At 42.3% G+C, this 17,864-nt stretch overlaps 2 protein-coding genes across 18 annotated transcripts in view; one reads left to right on the forward strand and one right to left on the reverse strand.

The window, feature by feature from the left end:
* PFKFB2 (6-phosphofructo-2-kinase/fructose-2,6-biphosphatase 2) overlaps window positions 1–7,590 on the reverse strand; it is a 30,186-nt gene extending 22,596 nt beyond the window's left edge. For 13 of the 15 annotated variants that reach the window (XM_073320450.1, XM_073320444.1, XM_073320449.1 and 10 more), the window contains exons 1-7: window positions 7,290–7,377; window positions 6,507–6,645; window positions 3,920–4,045; window positions 2,869–2,965; window positions 1,265–1,331; window positions 1,058–1,132; window positions 411–467 (exon numbers count right to left, since the gene is read on the reverse strand). In XM_073320450.1, coding sequence (XP_073176551.1) covers window positions 411–467; window positions 1,058–1,132; window positions 1,265–1,331; window positions 2,869–2,965; window positions 3,920–4,045; window positions 6,507–6,603 — 519 coding nt within the window. In that variant the 5' untranslated portion in view covers window positions 6,604–6,645; window positions 7,290–7,377. Of the gene's footprint in view, window positions 1–410; window positions 468–1,057; window positions 1,133–1,264; window positions 1,332–2,868; window positions 2,966–3,919; window positions 4,046–6,506; window positions 6,738–7,289 lie in introns of all 15 variants that reach the window. The other 2 variants (XM_073320438.1, XM_073320452.1) reach the window with 2 other exon arrangements.
* Window positions 7,018–13,974, forward strand: YOD1 (YOD1 deubiquitinase). 3 transcript variants are annotated; one of them, XR_012155868.1, is made up of 3 exons: window positions 7,018–8,287; window positions 9,588–10,369; window positions 11,302–13,974. XR_012155868.1 is itself a non-coding variant. In XM_073320464.1 (2 exons), the coding sequence occupies exons 1-2, from the start codon at window positions 8,080–8,082 to the stop codon at window positions 10,292–10,294; spliced, it is 915 nt and encodes a 304-aa protein (XP_073176565.1). In that variant the 5' UTR covers window positions 7,018–8,079; the 3' UTR covers window positions 10,295–13,974. The 3 variants fall into 3 exon arrangements, 1 of the variants encoding a protein (XP_073176565.1); XR_012155869.1 differs by having other exon boundaries at window positions 9,588–10,365; XM_073320464.1 differs by having other exon boundaries at window positions 9,588–13,974.
* The last annotated feature ends 3,890 nt before the right edge of the window (window positions 13,975–17,864 follow it).

The following is a 17,864-nucleotide window of genomic DNA, read 5'->3' on the forward strand; positions in this document are numbered from 1 at the left end:
TCAGAATGAAAGTTAGACCTCAGTCTTTGAGCCAGACTCTGATCTCTCTTAAAACAGCATAAATCTAGAATGACTCATTTTACTCCAACTGGGTTGTTCTGAATTTACACTGGTGTAACCTAGATTAATACCTAGCCCAAACAGACACCTCAGTGTAGAATACTCAGTACGACTTCACAGAATCACCTGCCCACAGGCAGGTACAACAGAATGAGGGAGAGTAAAAGCCTTTAAATCCAGAATCCCCTGAGTTCTGTGGATTAGATTTAACTTTACTGCAAGGCTCTCTAATAATAATGAATCTCGGCTGTTACTGTGAGCCACTGTAATAGTCTGTGACCTTCCCTGACAAACACAAGTCTTCTACAGAAGGATGCTACAGACTGAGCCTATGAACATTTAGCACCCACCAGGATATTGGCAGCAATGACTTCTGGATCATCACAGACGGACTCCACAAAAAACACCTAGAGAGGAGGCAATGAAGCATGTTTAGTAGAATTAAGAGTTTCTAGAGTAATGTAAATAGGCCATATTAATTTCCAGTATAGCCACAAATGAAGTCAGCAGAGCTACCCAAGGGACAGATTTAGCCAGATATGCTTTGTGAGAAACTAACCTTGCCCCTCACAGTGGGTTCCTGTTATTTGTCTATTTAGGAATGTGTGCCACACTCAACCTCACGATCTCTGGGCTCCAGAGCGATAAGGGCTGATGAGGGCTGAATATTTTGTTTGGGATATCCCAACAGCCAATTCACTAAAACAGGTACTTCCCAAATCAGACATACACATAGAAGGGTGCTGATTCTCCCCTACCTTGCACCTTAAATATTCATTGGCACCGAAGCAGAGTGGATGAAAAACAACACCAGAACAGCGTTTCAAACCAGCTTTGCAGAGGTGGAAATGAAAACACAAGCCATGAAACTACAGCGGCACTGTACAAAGATAAGGGACCAAATCTGCCATCTGATGCACTGATGCTAATTTCAATGGGATACACCCAAGGGAGGCATTCAGTCCTACAGTTCTTATTCCAGATCAATCAAAGTCACCTTATAAGCATTCTCTTTAGCAAAATTTAAGATCAAGTCCCTCCTCTCTCGAGTCGTGTTGGTCGCATCGAACACCTAACAGAAAAAAAAAATCCCAACAACATTAGCTACAATTTTTAAAGCTGCCAGAAGGGTTTGGATGAAAATCTCAGGCACTGATTTAATACTCTTTTGATTTAAACTCGGTATAATCAAGTGTTATCTTACAGCTATCTGCCCGCACTCCTCCGTGACATAAGCTTTCACATCTTCCAGAGCCACCAAGGCACACTGTCTGTAAGGAGAGAAATTGGCATCATTGCAGACACTGCAAAGTGTTCAGATTCCAAGCCTCATGAACCACGGCTCCAAAGCTCACAGTGGGATAAGTTACAGAGCCAACCCTGTTTAAATCCCTTTTCCACCTCCATGTCTCCGCTGAGCTCAGGAGTCTGTTGCCGTCTCTCTTTAAAAGGAACAAATGAGTCCCTGTGGAGTCCTACTCTTTGGGGACAGGTGCACTGCCCACCAGGAAAGATAGATTCTGGGAGCCAAAGCTGCATCTAGGTCTCCCAACTGGTCACTAAATGGGACAATAAGGACTTTTTAATCCATCTGCTTTTTACTTGTATTACATGCCTCTCTTATCATCTGAATTTTGTCCCATTCTGCTTCCCTGGAAGTAAATGACAAAATTCCCACTTACTTCAATGGGAGCAGGTTTAGACCCTTTATTAGATTTATCGTTTTAGCATCATTTGATATCTCTCCCCAGGACGTCTCCTGTCGGTAAACAACCACTACTGTACGCCTGGGGGGAAATCCTGCCCTCCACCCCATGAAAGTCAATGTGAGTTTTGCCATGGACTTCACCAGAGCAAGGATTTCACCCTTGGCATTCATCTATAAGGATAAACTTTCCTTAAAAGAACATAGCTATGATCCAGTCAGAGCACAGCAGCTTGTAAACATGCCCATACAAGGACCAAAGGACACTTTTTTGGAGGGATAGTTATACCTCTGCCAACTTGCTAAAGAGGATCTGAAGACCCTTTCATGAGCAGGAGGCCTCATGCCCACCCTGAAGACCCACCTTCTAGGGCAGCTGTTTTAATGGCATACACTGAATAACCAACAAAGCACACAGAGTGTTGTCGTCCTGCCCCCGCCCTGATGTGCTTGGAAATTTCCCCCTGCACTGTCTGCAAAATTAAATTACCGGATAGGGTTAATTTACTTTTCTCCCTATATAATTCCAGGAATCCATTTAAAGATGTTCTTGGAATTTATAGTACCCCTAAACCTGTATAGTGACAGCTGTATTGACAACTGGACAAGAGTCAACTGCCTTTGTTTTCCTCCTTCTCAAAGTGCCAGCAACCAGGAGAATGGAGGTGGGAATATGAGGATTTAATGAAAAAAAATTTTTTTTTGAAAGCACTAGTTTACACAAAATTAAATTCTATCATATGCTCCCAAAGCAGTTTTTAAAACTTGTAAAATAATCTGGAATTTCCTCAGGTAGAGCAAAGTATTAATCCACTCCACAAAACATTCACTGCAGGCCCAAATCTGCTATCTTTATTCACACAGTGTAATCCTTTACTCTGTGAGTAGTCTCCATTGAAATCAATGGGAGTACTGATGCAATAAAGTCCTTCTCATCCTAAGCAATGGTGGCAGAATTTAGCCCCATATTTGTCTATTGATATTAAATGTTACTTCCTACAATCAGAGGTATAGTCTGAAACCAGCTGCACAGACTTTAGAATGAGATATGAACTTTTCCCTCTACTATTCATGTTGGGTTGCACCCTCTGACACAGACTTACTTCCGAATCTTCATGGCTTCTTTGTTATCATGCCTGAAAAAATCATAGGACTTGTATGACTGCACTGCTTCACGACGATACGCTCCTAGATTAAACACTTCACAAAAACAAAAAGACATGTGATTTGCAGCATTTCACAAATACATGTTACCTGGCTGTAAGCCAAGAGGAGAATCACATCCTTATCTTGATTAATACAGCAATTTATGAGCTATTCCTCCAGCTAAAATCTTCCAGCAATTTTACTTCAAATTAACTTTTGCAAACACCATGAAAATTCCTTATGATTGAAATCTGAAATGCTTAAACTGCACCATAGAATTTCAGAATCTCTGATTTTCTTTGTGTACTTTTTCCCAGATCTCCTCAAATTAATCCACATTTGTGATAACTATCTTCCTAGTTATCAGTGTATTCATGTGCAATCCCTATTCCTATTAAGCAGGATTACATGCACTCACTGAAAGGAAAAGAGACCCAAGTCAAGTAGAAGGGGCTTTATAATATCTCATGCACTTTGTTAAAGAAGAATTTAGTTCACACAAAAGATACCAAACTGGCAGCCCTGGAAACCAAACGCCTCTGAGTGAAATTCACCCCCGTGCAGAGGGCCAGCACAAGGGTCCATAAAGCACAAAAGACCTACTTTGAGGACTTAAGTAATGCACAGGTTTTGTGCTGGCCCTCAGCACAGGGATGATGTTCCCTCTCTGAGCACAGAATAGATACAGCTTGAGTAACACTAGTGAAAGCTCCCCTGACATACTGACCCTTGCCAATCTGCCTGGAGAAACCACCTCTAAGGGGTCAAGTGGAATTCAGTTGCTATGGATAATTGAATCTTTAGGCTCTTTGTTAGCACTACCAATAAGGTTTTATGCTGTAGACTCTTGTTCACCTGGGAAAACACTGAAGCTATCATAAAGTAGCTATCAAGTTCTGACAACTCTCAGTGACTGTAAACCTGGGCTGGATTAAAACAAATGTCTCATTGCCAGCTCCGTGACCCATCCATCACTTTCGGCTACCATGTACAAAAATCCATACTGACCTTTCGTAGGCACGCCAATCCAGTTGAGGTAGCGTGTTAATTTCTTGGACATATAAGTCTTGCCCCGGGCAGGAAGGCCAATCATTACAATCAAAGTAGGGGAGTTGGTCATATAAGAAGCCCATGCTGCAAAGAAGAGGAGGTGAAATCATTAAATTAATTAAAACAGCTTAGAACAAAAACCAAGTCTGAAGCCAAATTCACCTCTGGCGTAACTCACTGCCTCTGCTCATCTACCAGCCACACAAAAGGTTACTTACTATATGAAACACACAGTGGATTCATTATCATGCCCTTCCATCCAATTAAATGTTAATAGCAATCACTGGACCACAGCATGGCTGTCTCAGGTGTCAGCTAATGAAGTAGGTTAATGACTGATCAGCCACCGGGAAAAGGGAAAGTAACGTGTGACTGAAGTGTCAGCCAAAATACGTCAGTCAGAGTTAAAAATATTTAACTATTAAGCAGTAACTGTCAAGGACATAGGAAAAATTCTTTAATGAAAGAGATCATATTTCTCTACTGATAGCAGACAGGAAGCTAATTTCCTTCCCTAACATACTCAACAAATGATCTGAGAAACTAAATTAGTAACGTTTAGCCTGTTGCTGAGAAGCAGGATTTTTTGACTATTTGTTTTTGCATAAAAGCTTTTTAAAACAAGTCATGTAATTTCCCAAAAGCAACAGATTAATTAATTAATCCACTAATTAAGTAAAACTTTCAATTTATAGAACTACATGAAAGACACTGATTATAGACAGGGATATGGTAGCATGTGTTGCCATAATTAAACTGGTCAGAGCAAGTGAATATAAACTGAATGGACAAGATAGGATTTCAAGTCTTTTCCATAACTAAATGGCCTGATGAGATGGTTTTGCCACACAAGATAAAATGCAAATCTAACTGCAATACTGACTGAGCTTTGCCAGCTTGTAAATTTAGTCAGTTTCAAAGACTCTGTTAAAGGTGTATCTGTGCACGACACTTGACCCCAAGCCCCCATGCCAATTTTTGTAGTTTTATAGCCATATTTGTCTATTATTAGTACAGTTATTCTTTCACTTGTTGCTGTGCACAAAACAACAGGGAAACTGACTTTGGGGAAGCCATCTGTACCAAGTGCTTTTCAAATGCACAAAATAAGCAAATGGGAAAAAAATAAATATTTCCCCAGTCTCTTTTAGTCATAGTCATTTTAAGGATTACTTGCAACAATTATAGGTAACACATTGTCAAACACAAGCACAACCTTTAAATTGATGATGTTCCTTTAAATAGCTTTAAAAAGAATCTGGAGGAAGAGGTAAACATTTAAATTCCCAGAGTGACCTAGACTGGGAGGTTTGAAACATCAGTAAACTCATTGTGTTATGGGACCCAAAATGGTTGGATATATAAGCAGGAAATAACAAAATGGGTGTAATCTGTATAAGTGCAACTTGTACATGTGGAGAAAAAGTAATCCCTAATAAAGATATTCAATGGGAGTGAAAATCAGTGGGGGAGAGATACTTGGAAAGCAGTAAAAATCAAAACAGATCTCTGGTGATTATGCAGCCCTAAATCATAGTATTGTGTGTGTGCGTGTCCTTCCTACTGAGCAAATACCTTTGGGATTCTTTGCTGAAATCTGTTCCTGGCCTATGACAACAAAAGACTGGAAGGGCTAGGTTAAAAGAGTTAAATGGAGATTGGTAGACACTAGGTTTGGCATCAGCTCAACATATCACAGATGTAACATGCCCAGATCACTGCCTGATGAAGCACATTAGATGGAAATATGGAACGTTTCATGGTGGGCTATTTTAAACCACCGTGCAGTACAGTTGTGCTACTTGTTGCCTAGTACATGTGGGCAGCTTTCAGGAACAGAGATTACATTAGAACTCCAATCTACATTAAAACAGATTTCCTTTTTAAACAGCTGAATTTCAAGTGAATAACGTTTTGCAAGGTAAACATTTGTCCAAAAGAGCAAAACATGTAACAAACATAACTGGATAGAAGTGATACAAACAAGAATTGTAAACAGTTATAAGCCCGTGAAGTACTACTTTAGGAGCCGACATGGAATTATTTCTGGGGATCTCGGTTCCAAGTGGACATCATAAAAACACGTTACGGTTGAGCAGCCCTCCAAATCAGAGCTGAAGCCCTTTGAGGAGGTTGCATGGGGGAAGCCAGCACTGCCACTGTTGTAATGAGGGTTGCATGGGGGATGCAATTCAGCTATGGAGTCAGAAAAAGTAAAATCATTCAAGACGTTTATGTTAAAGACTTAAAAACAAAAGTGATGCATGTTAGGAGGATTTTAAAAACAAAACAAAACAAAAAAAAGCTCCTGCACTCACATGCAGCTCATTTCAGGATTCTGGATAGGCCTAAATTCATTCCTGGCGTAATGCCACCGAAGTCTATAGAGCTGCACTAAGGATGAAATTGTATTTGTCTTTACTACTGCACTGAGCTAGAAGCAATAAAACAGAACTGACTAACTACCTCTTTTTATAAAAGAGGTAAAAGAAATTAATTACTAGATGCAAGATCTACTTTCCTCAAGACTGTCACAAATACTCACAGCACTTTTTTTCTGAGACTCGCATATTTGAAGTTTTGTTTTCCTGGCTGCTGCTGCTGTTGTTCTGCTCTGGAACTAATGCTCTATGTCCTGACATTGCTGCTAATCACACACTGGGTCAGTGTCGGACCTTCAGGCTCTTGGAAAAAAAAGAAGAACCAAGAAACAAATCCTTATGAAATCCGGTAGGCAGGATACAAGAAGACGCATAGCAGCTTATCTGGGCCGTTCCTGGTGGGAGGGAAAGGAAGCCATAGAACAGTCTCAGCGCACTCGTCCAAGGTCAACAGCGGCTCGTAACATATATAGTTGATACAAGATAACGCAAAGCACAGAAAAATGAAGCAGAGGAGGAAAAAAACACACCCCTCGGCTGGGACATTAATGCATCATCGCAGCCCGGGAACAGAAGGGGAGGAACTAGGGAGCGCACCTACTTTTGCCCCTTGCGCGTCAGTCATTACAAATATAAAGGAACAGCCTTCCCCCAACCTCCCAAAGTCATTATGCAGCTGCCTAGGCACTGCGTTAGGGGGCCAGTCCCCGAGATGCCCCGGCTGGGAAATAATCCCCGCTGGCTTGACCGCATCCTCTGAACAGGGGGCAGGTCTCCTAGCCAGGCACTCGCAAGCCCCGCTCCAGGATTTCTGCCCTTCACCGGGTGCCGCCCTGCAGCAGAGCCCCCCAGACACACCCGCTTGCAGCGCGGGGGAAACTGAGGCGCAACCCGCCCCGCGCCTTCTTCAGCCCGAGCCCGGGACCGGGTTCCGCGCTGAGACTTACCGGGAAGGGGCGGGAAGCCAGCCGGCGGCGGCACCTGCCAAGCGCGGCGAGCCTCCAGGACCGGCCAGGAGCCTCCCGCAGCCGCAGGGGCCGGGGCGCAGCGGGCGGCTCGCGCCACCCCGCACTGCAGCAGGAGCCCGCGCGCCGCCCCGCGCGCCGCCCAGGTGACTCCGCCAGCCGGCGGACCGGGACCCAGAGGCAAACGGCATGCTAATGAGGCGCCCACGTCACCACGACGCCGCGCGGCAGCCCTGCTGGGCAAGGACGCGCAGGGGGGAGACCCGCGGCACCAAGGGCGCGAGGAGGGGAGGGCAAATGAGCACGAACAGTTGGACTGGGCCTAGACCTGCAAACGGCCCAGCGGCAGAGGGTGCAAATGAGATGCAGACGGGCCCGCAGACACACAGCATGGAAAGGAGCTCAGCCCGCTCCCGCGTTTTGCGGTGAAGGGCGACGGAAGACAAGAGCGGGTACTTCTGGTATGCAAATCAGATGCAAACGAGGCGAGGCCGGAGCCCACCCGCTGCTCGTCCACCTTGACCGCTGGGAGGCAGAGCGCGGTCACGTGTCCCCCTCGCCCGTGAGGTTCCTCGTGGGCGTGTGACGGCAGAAAGGGCGTCTCGAGCGTTCCGCCCCAAGCTGCGGATTGGCTGCGCCGCGGGCGCGCCGGGCGCCGGGCGCGCAGCCAATAGCGAGCCAGGGCGGAAGCGTCGCGAGACGTGGCGGGGCAGCCGCCCCGGCCATTTTGTTCGGGCCGCAGAGCCGGGAGGCCGCGGCCTGGAGGAGGAGGATGCTGCGGCTGCACTGCAAAGCCCGGAGTGGCTCCCACCCGCTGCCCGGCCTCACGGCGCATTCCCGCCTCCGGGAGCTGCAGGCCGCCCTGGCCGCCCTCACCGGGGTGCCCGCCCCGGCCCAGCGCCTCCTGCTCGGCTTCCCCCCGCGGAGCCTGGACCTGAGCGATGGGGAGCGGCGGCTGGGGGAGCTCGGCATCCACTCAGGTGAGGGGCGTGGGGACTGCCGCTTCCCTGGCGGGCGGGGCCGGGGGCCTGCCGCTGCCCGGGCTCAGGTGACAGGCCTGAGCCTGGGGGGCTCCTGGGCGCCCCCATCGTGGGCGGGGCAGCTCGCCGGCGGGGGGGGGCCAGGCTGCGGGGCGGGGCCAGGCTGCGGGGCAGCGCCTCCTCTCCTCTCTCCTCCCTCGGGCGCGGGGTGGGTGGTGGGAGTGGTCCCTAAAGGCCGAAGCCAGCTTTCGCGGGGGTGAGTCCCAAAGTGCAGGGAGGGTGCTGTGTGCCCCGCCGGGCACAGCTGGTCTGAGGAGGGGGTCCTTGGCCTGTGTCTGCTCTTTCTGCCTCTTGAGCCCTCGAGGACAAGATGGGTGGAGGGGAGAGGATTGCGCATAGAAGTATGTGGTTTTTGGCACTTGAATTCTAGAATGGAGGTTGTCGAGACTGTAGGGCTAAAAGTATGTTCAGGTTGCCCCTCTGATCATGCTCATGACTCCCTGAAATTGCTGTGGCTTAGTATGCATTTCCTTTGCGTGGCTTATTTCATTTCCTCTGCAAATATTAAAACTTTGAGCCTGCTTCAACACAGTGTAAAGAACATATAGCAAAAGCCGTGGGCCTCTCTGGTGTAAAAGGCAATAGATGTTTAAAGACAACATTAATTTTCTACAGCATACAGTGGTGTTCCACAGCTGAAGACAGGAAGAGCAAAAGAATGCCATACCTAACTGAAACTGCATTTCAGCAGATTATAATTACCTTACCTGAAACTTGGTTGAGACATTGGGGCTACCACCCTTTAATAAAAAATTGATTGCAAAATAGTGCTGTCAGTGACTGTTGAACCTGTTTATCAGCATCTGTAAATGTAAACATCTTCTATTTCACTGTCTCTAAAGTAGGTTTTCAAGAGACCCTAAAATGAAAGGGATTGAGTATCACTCATCTTCCAGATTTAGATGGTAAACTTGAAAACATTAACCTCTGTGCTAATTTGGAGACTCCAGTACAAACCCTGTGTCTTTATCTGAACCAGCAATATACAGTGATATCCCAAACCTACCATTATCTTGTGCATCATGCTGTGGCTTCTTATGTAATTTATTTAATCTGTAATGCTTTCTATTATGGTGATCTGATTCCCTCAGAGAACTGAGGCATGATATACTGGAGACTTTAAATGATTTGCTTCTCTGTATTTGCAGTTTTTCCTTTCTATTTGTAGTGCACTTTGGTGAATCAACGCTGCATTTCATCTTCCTAGTCCTCACAATTCTTGATTCTTTATTTTTGACAGGTGATACTCTAATAGTTGAAGAGGACATGACCAAACCCAAGACTGAGTCACCTGTAGTTGCAAAAAGGAGTGTCTCTACTTTGGTCAGGGAAGCACTGCCTGTACTTGCAAGGAGGGTTGTTCCAGCAGATAACTCCTGTCTCTTCACAAGCATATTCTATGTGGTAGAGGGAGGCATTTATGATCCAGCATGTGCTCCGGAGATGCGCAGTCTTATAGCCCAGATAGTGGCAAGTGATCCAGAGTCCTATTGTGAGGCAGTACTAGGGAAAACCAATGAAGAGTATTGTGAGTGGATCAGAAGAGAAGATACGTGGGGAGGAGCCATCGAAGTATCCATTCTGTCTAAGTTTTATCAGTGTGAAATCTGTGTAGTTGATACACAGACAGTCAGAATTGACCGTTTTGGGGAAGATGCTGGCTATGCTAGGCGGGTCCTTCTGATTTATGATGGGATTCATTATGATCCACTTGAACGTAAAATCCCTGACTCAGACATCCCTCCCCTGACCATTTTCTCAACAAATGATGATGTTGTTCTTGCACAAGCATTGGAATTAGCAGATGAAGCCAGACGAAAGAGGCAGTTTACGGATGTAAATCGCTTTACACTAAGATGCATGGTGTGCCAGAAGGGTCTAACTGGACAAGTGGAAGCCAGAGAACATGCCAAGGAGACTGGGCATGCGAACTTTGGAGAAGTGTGACATCTACATGAGGATGGTTACATCTACTACCTCACTGCTCCAGAATAAGATTCTGGGTTTTCAGATAAGCTGTATGTAAGCATAAACTCCCTCCACAAAGCTTGAAAAGCCCTCTTAACTTAATGATTGAGACGCACAGGTTTGTTATGGTTAGTGTGCAGGTTTACAGATAGTGTCACTACTGCATACCTCTCTTCCCAACTAGTTTGAAATAGGTAACTTGCATGCTGATTTTTAAAGTAACTGGCAGCTGTTTGTTGTATGTTAGCAGCTAAAAGTCCTGATTCCTGAAGAACCTTATTTTCTGATGGAGAAGCTGCTGTGTGACATGGCTGGACATACACACAATACTGTACCTAGAGTTAAATAGACTTAGAATAACACAGTTGAAATCTAAACTCTGAATTATTGGGTTTAGTTATCTTTCAATACTTCTAAACTGGTCTTACAGTTTAGCATATTCATGAGCCTATCAGCATTTTGTATGATGAGTTGCATAGTAACTCTTATACATTCAGGCGATTTTTGCAGCAGAGATGCCTACAGTGCATACTTCATATAGAAAAGGTAACACCAAAGTTGCCCTGCTGCTTTAGGTCAGAATGAACAAAAGTAGAATGTACAGTCTGATAGTGGCTGTACTGAAAGCTTTTTTTAAAATTAATGAGTAGAGTTAAATACCCAATAAACTTAATATTTTTCCATAGATATTACTTGAAATGTAGTTTAGTTGCTTGAAAATTAACTGTCAACCCCTCTGTTTACACTGCATCCGGATGTTGGCATGTTTCTTGAAATACTTGGATCCTCAGTAACAATATGATCTCAATTCCAGCAAGAAGGAATTACAGTAGTTCAGGTTCAAATTACAGATCGTATTGGTTAAACATTAAAATCTAGTTTTGCTAAAATGTGGCTGATCTTGTGCCCACGGAAAGTGTTAAGCTGTACCAGGCTCCAAATATTGTGTTAGCACTTTTTAATCTTTGGTTCTCATTTTTTTACAGGTCAAAGGCTTATTCTTTTTTCAGAAGGTCAGAGCATTTATCCAAAAGGGAAAAACTTGAAGTTTCTTCGTTTGCATTCTGCCAATGCCTGTTAGCTTGCTTGATTTCTCTCCAGTGATTAAGTAGCAAGACCTCTATTCTAATAAGGAATGGAGTAGTTTTTCATAACAAAATAAGCTAGGTAAAATGCTTTACTTCTGAAATGACAAAAGCAGGGATGTCAAAACTGGTACAATAAAGAAATCTCACCTTATGGGGGATTGTGAGGCTTAATGTAGCGTGCTTTGAGATCTAAATTAAAGATGCAGTAGATGTGCATATTACTGAAATTATTTTTTAGAATGCCTCAATGTGTATGTTAAGGCATTTAAACTCTTTTAGCCATGTTTTCTTACTTTGTTTGGGTCTGAAATACCTGCTGAATGTTTGTGCAAATGGGGAACAAAGATACAGATCTTCATAATAAAGTAGTAGTGTCTCAGGTTCGGGAATGGAAACTTCTAGTTATTCAAAGACAAACACCAGTTACTAAGGCTATCCTAGCTAAAACCCTGATTCAGGAAAGCCCCCTTAAGCACCTGCTTAAGTAATTTTCTGAATTGGAGCCCTCATGCATATCTAAGCGTAGGGATTATTCTGTGGACCCTCAGTGGAACTAGGAATGTGCTCATAGTTGCATGTGTATAGGTGTCTTGCTGGATTAAGGCCTAAACAAAGTAGTATATAAATAGTATAATTACCAAGAGTATAACGGACCAGAATTTTTACTTGGTATTAATTACATTGCACTCATGAGTTTGTTACAGAAATCAAGTTAGCTGCCAGTGTTAAGCCCACTTTGCTTTTAGTCTTGTTTTAAACTGTTTTTAATGCTTGACTGGAAGCAGATGCTTAAAGCTAATGTAATGAGACAGTAGTTCAACAGAACATGAAAGATACTGGATTATAAATACTTGAGATGGAATTTGGGTTAGTAACTACATCAAGGGACTGTCACTCCTACATTATATTCCCAACTGTGTCAGTGAATGGGTGACACACCCTGGACAAATTGCTACACCTCAGTCTGTATATTCATCTATAAAATGGGTATAATACCTCTGTGAGGTAGATATTGAGGCTAATGGATTGATGATTGTAAAGTGCTTGGATGAAAGATGCTATGTAAGTGCAAAGTACTGTTGTGTGCCATGTCAGTAAACTGGTTTTTGGCTTTTGCAAAATCCTTTAGTTTTGTGCTCTGGAATCTGCAATATAAGACTTCATAAATCTTTGCATACGTTGTAACAGAGTCCAAACTTTTATCTGCAATGGATCTCGGAAGTGGATAGCATGGTCACAAGTGTTTGCCCTGCTCTAATACTTAAAAAAAAAAAAAAAAAAAAAAAGTCTGCTTTATTTAATTGAATCTCTGCTATATTGTTTAATGCAAGTGTCATTCTCATTGCTTGAATGTGTTTTTAGTTACTTAGAAAATCAGATGGATTTCAGTCTGAAATCGCCACTGAACTGCTGTAATACACTAAAAATATCTGAACAAGTAACAATTAACTTAGAAAAATTAAGATGTTGAATTTTAACAAAGAGCAGAGTCATTTACAGAATCTAAATTGAGAGCTGGAAAGTGGTCAGTTACCTTCTTCCCAAGCAGAAAATCTAAATTTTCGGGGGGGGGGTGAACTAAAATATATTATTTGAAAAAGCAACTTCACTTGTTTTCTCTTACGGTAAGATCTTATAAATTTGTGCTAGCTTCATTATAGCTGATTCTACTAGCATCTGTGTGCCCTTTTTACAGTAGAGACATAGAAATATGAGTGATTTCCTTATCTCAGGGGAATCAACCTGTGACTTTTTCAACACCTCTCTTAATTGAGTTGTACTGAAGCATTACTACTTTTAGCTCCAAGATAATAATTGTGGACACTTTATAAACTTAGTTGTTCAAGACAGCATGGAACTGAAGCTCAGGTAATGCATTTGGTGGTGAAGCTTGTCACCTGTCCATAATGACCCCAAAATACCATCAGATGTGGACTGATGTCCTTACAACTTCCCCAAAATATTATTAGCACTAATTTCCATGTGTTTCAATGGAATTGAACTAATTTCAATGTTTCAGCTGAGACTAGGGATTGAATGGGCCATGGAGACTGAACTTCCTACCCCAGAGGAAGATTCCTTTGTCAAGGTTGAACATTAGTATCCTTTTGAAGCTGGCCTGTGCGGGACTACTTCTCTGATTAAATTATAGAACTTCAGCTTCCAAGTTGCCAGTCTGGCCCTTTTCACCAGCACTCAATTCTTTTTCCTGAAGAAGGGAGGAAAGAAGCTTAACCTACTCTAATCATGTGGCCTTTCACAAACATTTTATATTGCATGAAGAAATGCACATCTCATGATTTTCACAGCACTTTAAAAGCTTGTCAAAGTTTACATGTTTAGCAGTGTTTTGCAGGGACCTAGCCTGAAGTAGGTGTGGTGTTGCAGTAAAATAACGGACAGTGAACAATTTCTAAAAATCTTGATACTAAAAGCATACCTATGTATTCCAGTGACATAACATCCTGTTTTATCATTAGCACAGGTTATTTTTAAGTATATTTCTTTCAATGTGCCCCATATCGCAAAACTCATTATTGCACCAATAAAAATGTGATTTATGCATGCGTATTTTTGATGTAGTGTTCATTTGTGGCTCAGGTCTTGGGGTTTAGTTATAGTGGTGGAAAAACCTGAATAAGTGAATGGAGCATGAATTAGTCTTCACAAGCCACTAACACACACCTGGCCCCTTACAGTTAGCTAGTTCCAAAGGCAAATAAGTGCTTGTAATATATATTTTCTGTAGAATTCATGGACAAGTAGAGTTTTGAGACAGTCAAAACACTATCGCGTTCTTGTAAGATCCATTGAAGTGTGACATTCAACAATGTAAAATTGTTTTTCAGTGTATGAAAAATAAATCACTTCTAAATGGAAGTGCATTTAATATAGTCTCAGCCAGGGGTTTGGTAGAGCAATTAGATTAACTTTTGAAACTTGGACTCTATAAATACTGCATGATATCTTTTGTAATGTAAATGGAAAATGCATCGAATTCACTAAGGAGCCCTTTCTATGAAGCATTTTTCAACAGCACTAGATTTATGTAAATTCATTCTGTAAAACATTTTCCAAGCTTCCACCTTCAGATCCCCTTCTTATAAAACTCACTGGATCTGCAAAGGCTCTCACCCTCAAAAAAGGTGTGCAAACCTAAGAGGTGACTCCCATATGTTTCTCAGATTAGCTAGGCACATGAAAGAAGTTCCCAAGTATGGGGCTATTACCTGTTTTAGTAGGTACTTGCTGCCTAGAGGCCTGCTGTGTAGAATTAAAAGGCATTAGAAATGGACTAGAAGCCCTTTATCCTGCTTTTGAGACACTCCATCTAAGAAATGGGACAGCCCATCTTCCCTGCTAACACCTTATCCTCTCTGCCTTGGGTTAAGAAATGGATGATTAAAATTACTGTGGACAAAAAAAAAAGGTACAGGAGTTGTTACAGTGTAGCTTTGTTGTTACCCACCTCGTTACCCACCTCTGTTAACCATGTACTTTTTTTAAGCACTTCAGTTCAAAAAGCACTTTTTGACTAAATGAAGTGACTTTGCACAATCTTTAGTGTGCTAGTTACAGACTGTTAGCTTTGATACTTTAAAAGGAGTTTGTTTTGGACAAGAATCAAAAGACCTGGCAGAGTCTTCTCTTGTGCATAAGGCTGAGAAATGGATGCGTGCAAAAACCATGGGGTGATGTCATACCTTCAGTGAAGGCAATGCAAGTTTTGTCTTTAATGGAGGGGTTTCACCTCCGGTTGCTATATTGTGCCTTGGTAAATGCTGCAGACAAAGTTGTCTGAAGCATACGGTGCATGCATGAAGCACTACACCACACTGGAGTTTCAGTCATATACGAAAGGACAAAACTGTATAATTTTCCCACTCTTGATTGCAAGAGATTTAATATATTGTAGTTAAATTTAAAAAATAGAATACTTCTTACCAGCCCGATTAGACAATGTAACCTTTAGCAAATTCAGAATACTACTGAAAGGCGCATGGGATGTAGTTAAGGTAGAAGGGCACGGTTGTCAGAAGCTAAAGAGAGGAAAGCTGTCCCAGATGGCAAGAGACAGAAAAGGAGGCTTTTGGTGTCACAAAATACCGTGTTAGTAACTTGAGTCTACTATGCACACAAGTTCACATCAGAATCCTGTCATTACTTGTGGCATATTTGTCCAATTGTATTTTCCAGCGTTTTCATTCAGTATGCCATTCCTGTGAGGACTATACAAAAGGCAACTTGTACATCTGAAGCCTTTTGAATTTGCCATTTTGAACATTGCATTATTTTACTTTTAAATCTGTATGATGCTGTATATTCACGTTGTTTATAATGGGAAAAATAAAGTGAACAGTGTGTTGGGTAAACCATGTGTCTTCTGCATAAGATTTTCACTGGTTGCTTGGTGTACAAAAACAATGGTATAACTGTAGAACTATTACATGGGTTTTTGTACAATGAGGTCTATTTTCTAAAGCATCAGCATACTTGGTCAATTTCATGCACTCAAGGTATTTCTCATTTCTTAACACCAGAGGGGGGTGTTAACGCATCTTCCTATTCAATTTGTAAATTTTATGCATATGAATGATGAATAGTCTGTGCTCAGTCTATCTGAACTAATAAATTTGCAAGATTGTTTACCCCAACTGAGTACTGTAGTTTGACAAGTAAAAATCCCATCTTCTCCACCCAATCAGGATCTGAATGACAAGTACTAGGAAAAAGAAAAGGAGTACTTGTGGCACCTTAGAGACTAACCAATTTATCTGAGCATGAGCTTTCGTGGGCTACAGCTCACTTCATTGGATGCATTCAGTGGAAAATACAGGGGGGAGATTTATATAAACAGAGATCATACACACTGTAAGGAGAGCGATCACTTAAGATGAACGAATACCAGCAGGGGAAGGAGGGGAGTTACTAAATTTTGAACTGCATCTATTAGGGCACCTATTCTCCCCTTGGTAAACAGATAGTTTAACACTAATGAGCATCCAGAACTACATATGTTCTTACATGGCCTTGTCTTCAGTAGGAGAAAAGGTATGTGTAACCAATGTTAAACTAACCACATATTACGAAGCTTATGAAGAAAAGGCAGTTGCAGTTTTAACTCATTTCAGCTGGCTTTGGTAAACCCTATAGAGGAATCTGTCCCATGCCAGGGGGTTTTGTAAGCAGCCTTCTTTTCCTTGCAGCAGAAATCAGTTAAGTGCTCTCCTTCATGTGTTGAAAGTGAAATTTGCACTAAAACCCATTAAAGAGTCTGGTACTATATTTCTCTAGTTGACTGCCTACATTGTCCTGAAAATGAAGTACATACACAAAATGGTATGTGTGGGGCAGAGTGATATGCTCGTGATGATCAAAACATTTCCTCACACATTACTATATTTTTGCAGCAAGGATTGTATTGCCTATCAAAATTAAGTCCATGTTAACTGAACATCCTAAGCAGTTAGCTGCCCCACAAAACGTTGGGAACTAGCTTCTATTTCTAGCATAATTGTCATTCCGTGACTCACTTAAATGTTTGTTTTCAGAAACACACTTCTAGTTTTTGTACAATGTATTACTAAAAGCTGCATTGCCCTTTTTAACAGGACATAACTTGAAAATTGTAGCTACACCTTAAATGTAAGCAATCTGTCATCCTTTCAGTTTTAAATGAGATTGGGCCTCCAGTTTTCACTATTACCTTCCTGTTCTGGCTTGGACTGAGTGAAGTAAAACAACAGTGGAGGGGTGGGGAAATCACTGCGTTTTTACTCTGATTCCAAGCACCATGAAGCTATTTGTAATGAATGACTGGCAACCAAGTAGTTGTTAAACTTACATCTTCCCAGCTTGACAATCGCTGCAGTGTCCTTTGTACTACAGGAAAATAAGAGGGGGAAGAGATCGTACTGTAACTTTGTGCTGGAAGTCAACCCTTGAGTTCTAACTGTATCTCTAATTCTCACTACTTCTGACCATGGGCAAATCACTTAAGTTCTCTGCCTCATTTTATTCCTTCTGTAAAATGGGGGAACTTAACTATCTCACAGCCATGTTAAGGTTCAGTAGCATAACATATTTTGAAAATGTGAAGTGCTATATAAATGCTATCTGTTAATTAGCATTTTGCCTAATTAATTGGTTTGTTGGTACTGAACTGTATTCAGTTCACAGGAGAAAAGTGGAAATAGCACTACATGTAGGTGACTAGCCCAGCCTGGTAAGATATCTTATTGACAAGGTTTCAGATGAATTATTTGTATTAACAGGGTGAGGTACACTGAACCTGTTAACATGTCCAAAGTCCTTTTGTGTTGGGAGTGGGGTGTTTGCCTATGTCATTGTGTGTGCTTCATACTGTATGTATAAAATTAGGCACAGCTTTCGATTGCCCCTGCCTGTATTGTTGGAGGAAGGACATGAAAAACAACTCAGGTTCTCACTAATGCTCATGG

The sequence above is a fragment of the Lepidochelys kempii genome, chromosome 21, assembly GCF_965140265.1.
Source record: "Lepidochelys kempii isolate rLepKem1 chromosome 21, rLepKem1.hap2, whole genome shotgun sequence".
Taxonomy (NCBI): domain Eukaryota; kingdom Metazoa; phylum Chordata; order Testudines; family Cheloniidae; genus Lepidochelys; species Lepidochelys kempii.

Coding starts and splice junctions, on each gene's coding strand:
- YOD1 (XM_073320464.1), top strand. CDS start 8,080: ATGCTGCGGCTGCACTGCAAAGCCCGGAGTGGCTCCCACCCGCTGCCC. Junction 8,288..9,587: donor GGAGCTCGGCATCCACTCAG/GTGAGGGGCGTG, acceptor TATTTTTGACAG/GTGATACTCTAATAGTTGAA.